This window comes from Geotrypetes seraphini, chromosome 1, assembly GCF_902459505.1.
Source record: "Geotrypetes seraphini chromosome 1, aGeoSer1.1, whole genome shotgun sequence".
NCBI lineage: Eukaryota > Metazoa > Chordata > Amphibia > Gymnophiona > Dermophiidae > Geotrypetes > Geotrypetes seraphini.
Genome location: NC_047084.1, coordinates 165,816,658 through 165,828,927, shown reverse-complemented (window position 1 = coordinate 165,828,927; position 12,270 = coordinate 165,816,658). Strand labels below are relative to the sequence as shown.

General features: G+C 43.7%; 1 protein-coding gene across 2 annotated transcripts in view; it reads right to left on the bottom strand.

Moving 5' to 3' along the window:
• The window catches only part of GUCY1B1 (guanylate cyclase 1 soluble subunit beta 1), a 105,857-nt gene that overhangs the window by 33,802 nt on the left and 59,785 nt on the right, over positions 1–12,270 (bottom strand). For both annotated transcript variants that reach the window (XM_033941280.1, XM_033941290.1), the window contains exon 9: positions 1,947–2,144. In XM_033941280.1, the coding sequence (XP_033797171.1) occupies positions 1,947–2,144 (198 nt within the window). The remainder of the gene's footprint in view (positions 1–1,946; positions 2,145–12,270) is intronic.

Here is a 12,270-nt window from a genome sequence, read left to right as displayed (position 1 = left end):
CCTTGGGATCCTGCCAGGTACTTGTGACCTGGGTTGGCCACTGTTAGAGATGGGATACTGGGCTTGATGAACCTCAGGTACATTAGATACATTGTGAGCCCACTGAGACAGACCATGATAAATGCTTGAGTACCTGAATAAATTCATGTAAACTGTTCTGAGTTTCCCTGGAAAGCAGTATAGAAAATGGAATAAATAGTGTGAAAAGTTTCAGCCTCTGATAACCAGAGCTGGTATTGTGACATCATAATGCCTCATTCCACCAATGCCTAAGAGCCAACCTCATCAGTGATGTCACAATGGCTTCATTGGTCTATACTTGGCTCACTTCTACTACATTGGATTTCTAGAGTGGTGCAATGGCTAAAGCTACAGTCTCAGTACCCTGAGGTTGTGGGTTCAAACCCACACTGCTCTTTGTGACCCTGGGCAAGTCCTTAATCTCCCCATTGCCCCAGGTACATTAGATAGATTGTGAGCCCACCAGGACAGACAGGGATAAATGCTTGAGTACCTGAATAAATTAATGTAAACTGTTCTGAGCTCCCTTAGGACAGGGGTGTCCAATGTCGGTCCTCGAGGGCCGCAGTCCAGTCGGGTTTTCAGGATTTCCCCAATGAATATGCATGCAAATAGATCTCATGCATATTCATTGGGGAAATCCTGAAAACCCGACTGGACTGCGGCCCTCGAGGACCGACATTGGACACCCCTGCCCTAGGAGAATGGTATAGTCTTTACTCTCACAGTCCAGGGACAATTGTTTTCTATTACCCTTTACAAGGCTCATAAATAATCTAAATTATCCCATTCCCTATTTGTGATGACAAAAAGGCAGGCTTCTTAATTACGATTCCCTGTTTAAAATATTCTAAAGTCTACTTGCACTTTCTGCTCTTTTTAATTACCCTATAAAGTGGATCGTTAACTTAATATTTTGAAAACCTCCTTCAATGCTATTTCAATGTCCCTGGATCGTGTTACTTTACTTATTCCTTAAATGGGCACACCAAAGTCTTATGAGGGTTTCAGGCATCAAAAACAGTTCTTAACTGTCTCGATCTCACTTTTCAAGCTGAAGTGATAAGCTACACATTGTTCTTTCCTGTCATGCAGAAAGTAACCTTTCTGTGCACTATGTTCATTTGATTTCTTCACCTCTCACAAAACAGAAGACATAATTCTTTCAAATTACTGGAACAGATTACGGCATGCAGCCTTGTCTCTACTGTAAATGATGTTTCTAATCCTCAAATTCGATTACACAAAAAAATGTCTATCCACGTTTGAGGGGGGGGTCCACATCCTTCCCTGCTCAGATCAATTGAAATCACCCTTGCCTGGAACAATAGTGCCAGCAACCTTCATTCAGAAATACCTGAGTTATTTTCTCCATTATGTACTCTCTATTTCTCTCTCTTGTTCTCATTTTTAGTAATGACAGTCCATAGACAGGGGCCAAAGATCAGAGGTTCCACTGGGACCCTGAGGGGGATATTCTGTATAGGACGCCGGTCTCAGCAGCCGCCTAAGAAGTGGCTGAGAATCGCATCTGCCCTAATGGACAGATGTCTAACCCTGCCTAACTGCCCCAATTCTCTTACCAGTACCCGTGTCACAGGCGCCAGTTAAAGAATTGCACCTGATCCCTTGCCATCAGCTGATTACAGCAAGTGAATCCCCTTGCCGCAATCAGTTGAGTGGCTGTGGCCGTGGACCCCACCTGCAAAGTCCCCTGCAAAGCAGCTCCTGATTGTTGAGGCCCGACTTTAGTACAGGAAGAGGCGGTCGGAGCATACTACGAGGGATTTCCCTTCACTCGCCGGCGCTCCGGCTGTCCTCTCCTGCCTCTCCGGCTGCCCTCTCTTGTCTCCCCTGCTAAAAACTGCATTTGCAGTTTTTCAACAATCATTTTTTTTGCAGCTTAAAACTTTAAGATATCTTACGTATCGGTCTTTTTCTTTTCATCTTCCAGAGCTCGAAGAGTGTGCTGCAGCCTGTCTGTCAGGATTTCCAGCTCTTGTGTCAGTTTATATTCCTCTCTGAACTGTTCCCCCAAGAGGACCAGATCACGTGTCGCATCGTGTAAGGGGATGTCGCTCAGGTACAGGCCTCGTCTTGTTAAGTCATCCAGGTTCATCACACTACAACACAATTATTCTCTTCAATATACAGGTCTCCAAAATCTTAAGCAACACTCACGGAATTCTCCCATAATACCATGATAAGGAAAAAAGAAATGTTATTATACTTTCTGTACTAGATCATTCTGTTAAATCGATTAGCCCATTGGCTACTTTAATGGGACTTAGTGGTTATAAAGCTAAACATAAATTAAAACAGCATATATTGACATAGACTTGGCTAGTTAAGAAAATATAGAACTGAGATTTACAGGAATTATTAGAGAATGCAAAACACTGTTAGGTCAATTTTCCAAACGACATAAAAAGCTGACAGTGGACACTTAGGGGCTCATAATCGAAAGAGAAAAACGTCCAAAAACCGGCCTATGTCGGCACTTGGACGAACATATATAGGGGATATATACAGATGGATTAAACAAAGGGGATATATGCAGATGGATTAAACACTGGTTGGCAGGCAGAAAACAAAGGGTTGGGGTGAAATCGCTCTTTACGTTCCGAATCCCAAGAATTATTAATGGTTCCCTCTCTAAAAATAGTAGGGACAAAACGCCACGATATTTTCTCTGTAGTGGCTCCTCTTACTTGGAATTCTCTTCCTTTATATATCAGGAAAAATAAGAATTTAAACCAATTCAAAACTAATTTAAAAACATTTCTTTTTAAAATTTCTTTTGATCTCTAAACTCACTTCATTGCCAATTTCTATCAGAGAACCTTCAATCCCTCCCCATTGTTTTTTCCCTCCCATTTCAGACCTCTCTTTCTCCCTTTTTAGGGAAAATATTTTTGTAACTTTAAATCCTTATGTTCATTCCATATGTGTCATAGTCTGTCAATATTGTTTTGTGTGTCAAATTCCCTTTAGTTAAAGAAATATTATAATACTGTCATTTTACCCCTTTAGTGTTCAATATTATATAATTTAACGATGATTGTTATACTTTGTTAATCGCTTAGTTTGTAATAAGCGATACATCAAATAAAATTAAACTTGAAACTTGAAGGGACAATACTCGGACTGGCGGAGGATCACAAGCGGTGTTCCACAGGGGTCGGTGCTCGGACCGCTGCTGTTCAATGTGTTTATAAACGACCTGGAAACGGGGACGAAGTATGAGGTTATAAAATTTGCAGATGACACCAAACTCTGCAGCAGGGTTAGGACCGCGGAGGAATGCGAAGACCTACAAAGGGACCTAAACAAACTGGAAGAGTGGGCAAACAAATGGCAAATGCGATTTAATATAGAGAAATGCAAGGTCATGCATATAGGGAAAAAGAACCCGATGTTCAGCTACAAAAAGGGGGGATCGGTGCTAGGGGAAAGCAACCTTGAAAAGGACTTGGGTGTGCTAGTGGATACAACAATGAAATCAATGGCACAATGTGCAGCAGCCTCAAAGAAAGCAAATAGAATGTTGGGTATTATTAAGAAGGGTATCACAACCAGGACGAAGGAAGTCATCATGCCGCTGTATCGAGCGATGGTGCGCCCGCACCTGGAGTACTGTGTCCAGTATTGGTCGCCGTACCTCAAGAAGGACATGGCGATGCTGGAGAGGATCCAGAGAAGAGCGACGAAAATGATAAAAGGCATGGAAAACCTTTCATATGCAGACAGGTTTGAAAGGCTGGGGCTCTTCTCCCTGGAAAAGCGGAGACTCAGAGGAGACATGATAGTGACTTTCAAGATCATGAGAGGTATCGAGAAGGTAGACAGAGATAGATTCTTCAGACTAATGGGGACCACAAGTACAAGGGGGCACTCGGAGAAGCTGAAAGGGGACAGGCTTAGAACCAATGCTAGGAAGTTCTTTTTCACTCAGAGGGTGGTGGACACATGGAACGCACTGCCGGAGGTTGTGATAGGACAGAGTACACTACAGGGTTTTAAAGAAGGATTAGATAAATTGCTGATAGATAGGGGGATTGAGGGATACAGATAGAGGTAGAGATGGGATATAGAGAGAGTATAGATAGAGACCAAGGGGATTTAAGGGTTCAGACAATGATCACCATACAGGTCATGGGCCTGATGGGCCACCGCGGGTGCGGACTTCTGGGCGCGATGGACCTCTGGTCTGACTCAGCAGAGGCAACTTCTTATGTTCTTATTTCTCAAAAACGTCCAAGCGCCAAAAATAAAAATGAGTTTTGGACGTATTTCTAAACCACCTAGGCCTTCATAGTGCCGCTCAACGTCCAAAGCTAAACGGGGCGTTTCGGGAGGCGTGTCAAGGGTGGGAGTTGGGCGGGACGTGGGCCGGCTTAGACTTAGTCGTACAGCATGTATAACCGAAAGTTATACAGGCTGGCATCGACGGAACTTGGACGTTGTGACTTAGACCATGTAAAACATGGTCTAAGTCACAAAAACCCACCTAAAGTTGCCAGATAAGCACTGCAAACACATAACACAGACTCCCACACACTACCCCAGTGATCACCCCCCCCCATAAAAATTTTATTCATAACTTTAAATTTCAGCCTCCAGACCATCATCACCTGGCCACCTGGCATAGGAAAGCCTAGTCGTCCAGCCCAGAGGCAACCTAAGTCGTCTTGGGGGTGGGTTAGGGACCCATAGAGAGGAGGACCCATGCCCATAAGCCCCTGTAATCACTGCATTGATACTTAAACATGTGCACTCCCCTATACACCCCCAAAACCCTTTTTGACTGGCATATAAGTGGCTCCTGCACCTATAAGGGCTATTGGGGTGGTAGATAAGTGGGTCTAGGGAATTCTGGAGGTGGTTTGGGGGGCTTACCATGACTTATAAGGCAGCTGTAGAGAGGAGAAGCCATGGCACCCTTTTTGTGAAGTTCACAGCAGTGCCCTGTAAGGTGCCCCACTATTTAGGTGGCATGTCTGGGTGTTCCAATCCATCACTTAGCAGACCCCTCCCACGTCCAACAGGGCTTGTTCTAGACGTTTTGGACTTGGACAGAAAGTTGGATGGAAATATGGTATAAAGATGGCCGATTTAGCGGCTTGGATGATCAGATCGGCAGGACGTATAATTAGACGATTTTCGAAAGTAAAAAAAAGTTGGATGTCTCTTTCGAAAATGTCTTAGGCTCTTTTTAACTTTGGACGACTTGCGAGATGGACGTAAACGGACTTAGACGTCCCTTTCGACTATGCCCCTCCACTTTTGTAAATCCTTTTGTGCTAAAATTACAGAATAAGAACATAAGAATAGCCTTACTGGGTCAGACAATGGTCCATCAAGCCCAGTAGCCCGTTCTTACGGTGGCCAATCCAGGTCACTAGTACCTGGCCAAAACCCAAGGTGTAGCAGGAGGATTGCAAAGATCTGCAATGTGACATAAACACGCTCGAGAAATGGACCGCAACATGGCAAATGAGGTTCAACGTGGATAAGTGTAAGGTGATGCATGTCGGTAACAAAAATCTTATACACGAATACAGGATGTCCAGGGCGGTACTTGGAGAGACCCCTCCAGGAAAGAGACTTGGGAGTTCTGGTCGACAAGTCGATGAAGCCATCCGCGCAATGTGTGGTGGCGGCAAAAAGGGCGAACAGAATGCTAGGAATGATTAAGAAAGGAATCACAAACAGATCGGAGAAGGTTATCATGCTGCTGGCCATGGTACGCTTTCACCTGGAATACTGCGTCCAGCACTGGTCGCCGTACATGAAGAAGGACACGGTACTACTCGGAAGGGTCCAGAGAAGAGCGACTAAAATGGTTAAGGGGCTGGAAGAGTTGCCCTACAGCAAGAGATTAGAGAAACTGGGCCTCTTCTCCCTTGAAAAGAGGAGACTGAGAGGGGACATGATCGAAACATTCAAGATACTGAAGGGAATAGACTTAGTAGATAAGGACAGGTTGTTCACCCTCTCCAAGGTAGGGAGAACGAGAGGGCACTCTCTAAAGTGTCTGCCCCGTGCATACTAAATGATGATTTCTTACTGTTGAAATAATCAAAAAGTGAAACATAATAGATTATTCAGTTGAGCACTAGGAGAAGATGGAGACAAGGGATCAATGATTGAGACTCCAAACCATTCAGTCTTGATATCACACATTTGTGTTTTAAATCAAGCGGGTTTCTGAGACCCTTTATCCTCCTTTCTCATATCAGATACGCTTCTGTGGGATTTGTTTTGTACCTGTGGATTGTTTCCAGTTAATCCTACTTTCCTTCCTCCCTGCCTTGGCAGTGCTTTAGAAAAGGACCCCAGAGAAAATGATAGCAGATACAGGCTGCGGGTTCGACTCAAGAAAGAACACCAAAACTTAGACACCAAAATATGAGTTCCATGCACCAATTCTGTTACAGCAATTACGTGCAAAATTGCTATTATAGAACACAGACAAATCAGCATGTGCGTGCCTAATTTTAGGCGCAAATTCACTGTGTCAAAGGCTGGTGCAAATGCTGGTGCCTAAAGTGGGCAGCTGCGCGTGTAAGTGAGACTTACGCACGCAACTGCAAGACACGCCCATAACCCACACATGTAGCTGCTCTGTTTACAGATTAGTGCCTAAATTCAGTTACTACAAATTAGAGCTAATTAGTACCGATAAATGCCACTTAAGGACTATTATTGGTACTTAATTCCAATTGGCACCTAATTTAACAATTAAGAACATAAGCAATGCCTCCGCTGGGTCAGCCCTGGTCCATCGTGCCCAGCAGTCCACTCATGCAGCGGCCCAACAGATCCAGGACCTGTGCAGTAATCCTCTCTCTATACCCCTCTATCCCCTTTTCCAGCAGAAAATTGTCCAATCCTTTCTTGAACCCCAGTACTGTACTCTGCCCTATTACGCCCTCTGGAAGCGCATTCCAGGTGTCCACCACACGCTGGGTAAAGAAAAACTTCCTAGCATTCATTTTGAATCTGTCCCCTTTCAACTTTTCCAAATGCCCTCTTGTTCTCTTATTTTCCGAAAGTTTGAAGAATCTGTCCCTCTCTACTCTCTCTTTGCCCTTCATGATCTTTTAAGTCTCCTCTTCTCCAGGGAAAAGAGACCCAATTTCTCCAATCTCTCAGCGTATGAAAGGTTTTCCATCCCTTTTATCAGACGTGTCGCTCTCCTCTGAACCCTCTCGAGTAACGCCATATCCTTCTTAAGGTACGGTGACCAATATTGGACGCAGTACTCCAGATGCGGAAGCACCATCGCCCGATACAACGGCAGGATAACTTCTTTCGTTCTGGTAGTAATACCCTTCTTGATTATACCTAGCATTCTATTCGCTAGGTATAATCAAGAAGGGTATTACTACCAGAAGTGTGCAAAGGCACTATCCTATAACTTGTATGCCCAAATCTACACACTAGTTGGAAAATTTGAGCACCCAACTTTACGAAGGTACACAGTCTGGTGGTATATGCCCCATCCATTCTGTCTAATATCTCTTCCTCTCCCTTTGAGAACCTATGCGCTTGTCCCATACTTTCTTTAATTCAGGTATCTTCCTCGTCTACACCATATCTACATGTAGGTCATTCCATATAGCTACCACACTTCCCATATAGAAGTCATTCTTTATATTACTTCAAATCTATCCCCTTTCATTTTCATCCTATTCAGCATTTGTAAATAGTTGCCTAAGGGTTGTACTATAATTACTAACGTACAGGACCAGCATTAGGGGCGGAGAGTGCAAAGATCAGTTGCCCTGGTTCCCACAGCTCCAGGAGGCCCCCACGGACCGGGATGTCTTTCCCTTCTCCCCATCCTGGTCCAAAGCGCACTCCCTCTCATCGGGCCGTATCCGGTAACCGGCATTGAATTTCCATTCTATTTTTAGCCAGTTAAGCTGATATTCATTGGCCAACCAGCTAAGTCATAGCGGCTAAAGAGAGGTCTGCTGTTTATATAGGTTCATCTGGCCACTAAACCCAGCTGGTCAACCAGTGAATATTGGAGCTACCTGGCTATGTCATATGACATAGCTGGTAACCGGGCTAGTCGGTCACCATGAATATTCAGCGGCTATCTCCTGGCCGGTTAAATTGCACTGAATATCAGGCGGTAAATATTTTAATTTGGGCAGAAATTGGTTAAATTCAGCCATTCCTCATATAATTTATAAATTTACGTTTTCATGCATGGATAGCAGGCATATTTTTAAACAGACAGGAAATCTGGATTTTCAGCAGTGCCACATAATATTTAGGGAGTAATGCATAAAGCAGCATGAGTTGCATCATTTGATCCTTAATCCTTGGATGCTTTTCATGCAAATACCCTAATACAACTTGCAATTGTATTAGAGCAGCAAAGCAGCAGCCCGATGTTCCCGGATCTACAGGGTCTCTTCCCAATCCTCCCAGATCAAGCACCTCTGGCACCAGATCCTCCTCTCTGAGCCTCAAGACCTCCCCTAGATCCCTTGAGTCTCATGACTCCCCCAGACCTCCCCCCCCCCCACTTTTTGCAAATTAACATTGCTTGTCAGGTGGCTCATAAGCAGTGGTAGTCTCTTCAAGGTTGTTGAATCCTGCTGCAAATCAAGGTGTAGGAAAAGATGAACTTTCATTACACATCGATGGATTACCCCTGTAAATATTTTTAAAGTTAACCTGTCACTAAAGAATGACACAGGGACAAATTTGTCCCTGCCCCATTCCTGTAAGCTCAGCTTTAACTGCACAAAAATTTAAATTGAATCAGGTTGGGCAGACTGGATGGACCATTCGGGTCTTTATCTGCCGTCATCTACTATGTTACTATCTTGAACACTTAAGATTTTAAAGTGTTTGAGGCTTGTGCAGATGAGGACAGAGCTTGCAGGAGAGGGGCAGGTATGGGGAAAAAACTTGCCGGGAAAAACTTGCCGGGACGGGAAAATGAGTTCCTGCAGGGATGGACTACTGTCACTATAAATTTATTGAAAAGGCATACCTAGCTGAGGTATTTTCTGTATATATTTTTATTACTTTCATTTCAATGTGGTATATGTTGCCTTTAGTAGAGCTTTTTTCAAGGTGAAAATAAATTATAATAAATAACGCACACATTGATTATTTCCTAGGGGGGTCAGTTCAAAACACATCCGACATTATACTGAATTAATCCACTACTTTTTCATTTATCCTTGGGTCTCATGATAAACTAGCTTGGCATTTTTTTAACCTTGGGGGTTAGTAAATATTTTCCTACAAAATCAATTCATCACAAAAGTAGCTACAGTTTGGCAGGCTTTCAGTTTCTATTAAGTGCTGGAAGGGCAAGTGGAAATCAAGAATGAGGTTGACATGCAATTGGAAGAGTAAAAATATGTGGCGAAGTCAACCAGTAGTGTACGATATCACAGGAGTGCCATAAAAAAAATTCCCCAAACAAGTATTAAAGCAATCAAATTTAATATTAAAAAAAGTGTTTTACGTGTTCATAATTACCCTCCCCCCATTTTACAAGACTATAGTGTGGTTTTTAGCGCCGGCCACAGTGATAACAGCTCCGATGCTGAGCGTCCAAGCTGTTACCACAGCGGCCGGCGCTAAAAACGCTGGCGCGGCTCTGTAAAGGAGGGGGGTTAGTGCAATAATTAAAACCCCTGAGAGGTTTAAAATGAAAGCATTGCTGGATCTTTGAATCTAATCTAATCTGCACTTTCTGAGTCACTCTACGTCTAACAAGGCTCGAGGCGACGTACAATTTAGAACCACGGTAAAAAGAGGCATCAAGGGTGGAGGGGGAGGAGCTGCTTTGCGGAAGACTCGGGGGAAGTCGAGGGAAACAATTTAGAGACGCACACAAAAAAATGTCATTTTGGTTGGGTTGCTTCTTAGTTTGTTGGATCGTGCCCTCTCTTTGGTATCTGCCATGTGACTGTTCAGTTTACAGTTTATTAAACTTGCTATACCACTTGGCTTTATATAAGAACACAGCGGTTTACAATATGAAAACCACCAAACACAGAAAAGAACTCCCAAAAATTGATAGGAAAGTGCTCACTCAAAAGTACATATTAACAGTTTCTTCTTAGTAAGCTGGAGTTTTTATATGCATTAAAGCTTTTGATTTCATTCCATTCAGCGATCACATTTATGATTAAACTGGCCTATATTCTGTACTATCTGGCCAGCCATAATAGTCGGTTATCTCCCACTGAATATTACGTTCCCTGGATTGGCCGGTGACTGGCTATGTCGCATGACAAAGCCGGACACCGCTGATATTCAGCGGCTGACCAGCTAAGGATAGCAGCTAGTCCAGACAAAGTCAACTCTGGTGCTCGAGGGCCGGAATCCAGTCGGGTTTTCAGGATTTCCCCAATGAATAGGCATTGAAAGCAGTGCATAAAAATAGATCTCATGCATACTCATTGGGGAAATCCAGAAAACCTGATTGGATTCCGGCCCTCGAGGACCGGAGTTGCCCATGTCTGAGCTAGACAGACTTACCTAAAAAGCGGGTCTATCTTTCAGAATGGCCTTGATGAATCATCCTCTCCATAACGGCTATGATAAATTGTGCCTCTCTTTTTCCCCCTCCCACTGCCGTGCCTCTTCTCCTCACACCAGTGCCTCTCCTCTTCTCTGCCCTTCCCCCTACCCCCCGCGGTACCTCCTCTCTGTCCACCCCCCCCTCCGCATATCTCTTGAAAAGTTCGCCAGGGTGAGCAGCATCTTCCAACTCCTGCTCAGCCAGCCTTGGCTCCCTTCTGAAGTCACTTCCTAGTCGTGAAAGCAGGACATGATATCAGAGGGGAATCAAGGCTGGTAAGAGCAGAAGGTGAAAGATGCTGCCCACCCCAGTGAACTTTTTAAGAGGAGGATGGGTGCCAGCGCCCCCCACCAAGATAGTGCCTGGGGCAGACTGCCCCCTCCACCCTCTCTTACTACGCCGCTCAATAAAAGCATGTGAATGTGGCCTTGTCAAGCAATTCATCAATAAAGTGTTTTCACGGCTCTGCTACATGTTTCTGATGTTGACCCTTAATTCCACAGAAAAATGCAAATCCAGCGAAAGCGAAAACTCTGTGGCGATGGTGATGTTCAAGATGCAGGCTTTATTTAAAAATATACAAATTCATAATCCACATAAAATATATCTAGGACCCAAACCGTTGGGAGATATGGATCCAACACGGTCTGTGTTTCGACAATGTTGTCTTCCTCAGGGGTCCCTAAAAGTCCTGATATAAAAACACGTGGATTAAAACTAAAAACAGTAGTGACTCATAACTGCACGAATGTTTCCCTGCTCTTGAGTATTCCTCATTCGCGCAGAGTTACGATTCACTACTGTTTTTAGTTTTAATCCACATGTTTTTATATCAGGACTTTTAGGGACCCCTGAGGAAGACAACATTGTCGAAACACGGACCGTGTTGGGTCCATATCTCCCAACGGTTTGGATCCTAGATATATTTTATGTGGATTATGAATTTGTATATTTTTAAATAAAGCCTGCATCTTGAACATCACCATCTCCACAGAGTTTTCGTTTTCGCTGGATTTGCATGTTTCTGATGTCCAACTTCTGGTGTTGTTGTAACCTCAGAGCAGGCATGGTGCAAGCATATTAGATACCTTAAGTGAACCTTTGTACTACTTCAGTTAGCTTTTAGACCAGTAAGCTCCTTTCCCCCTGAGATTTTTATAATTAAACTCGAGAATTATGATCAACCCATTACCATCACTCAAGAGCCCCTATCCTGCACACAACCATAAAAGTATTAACATACACACTGATAATTCTTTGATTTTGTGCGGCTATAAGGACCTATTGTTTTGCTTTGACTGCTCCTGCTCTTTACCCCCATCCTGCTCCCAAAAGCCGCAACCCTAGGCATCCGCCTGGTCTGTCTAATGGTCAGCCTGTCTCTGCAGCAGAGTGATTTGGTAAGTAAAAGATGACTTGTTGAGATTGTGCTTCCATTATTACATTAATTTGAATCACAAGCTATGAATGAGTTTTATTGTTCAGGAACAAAGAACTTGTACCACAGTGGGCGTGGAAGAAGGATGAATGGTAACAGCGTGACTAAGTATTGCAGGAAGGAGAGTGTTAGTCCCAGGAAAAGACTGAATGCTATGTGATGGAGGTATATTATAATGCAAACAGAGAGAAGGAAGTGGTAGCAGTAGCACAAGAGAATAGTTCCCACTATATCTTTACATATC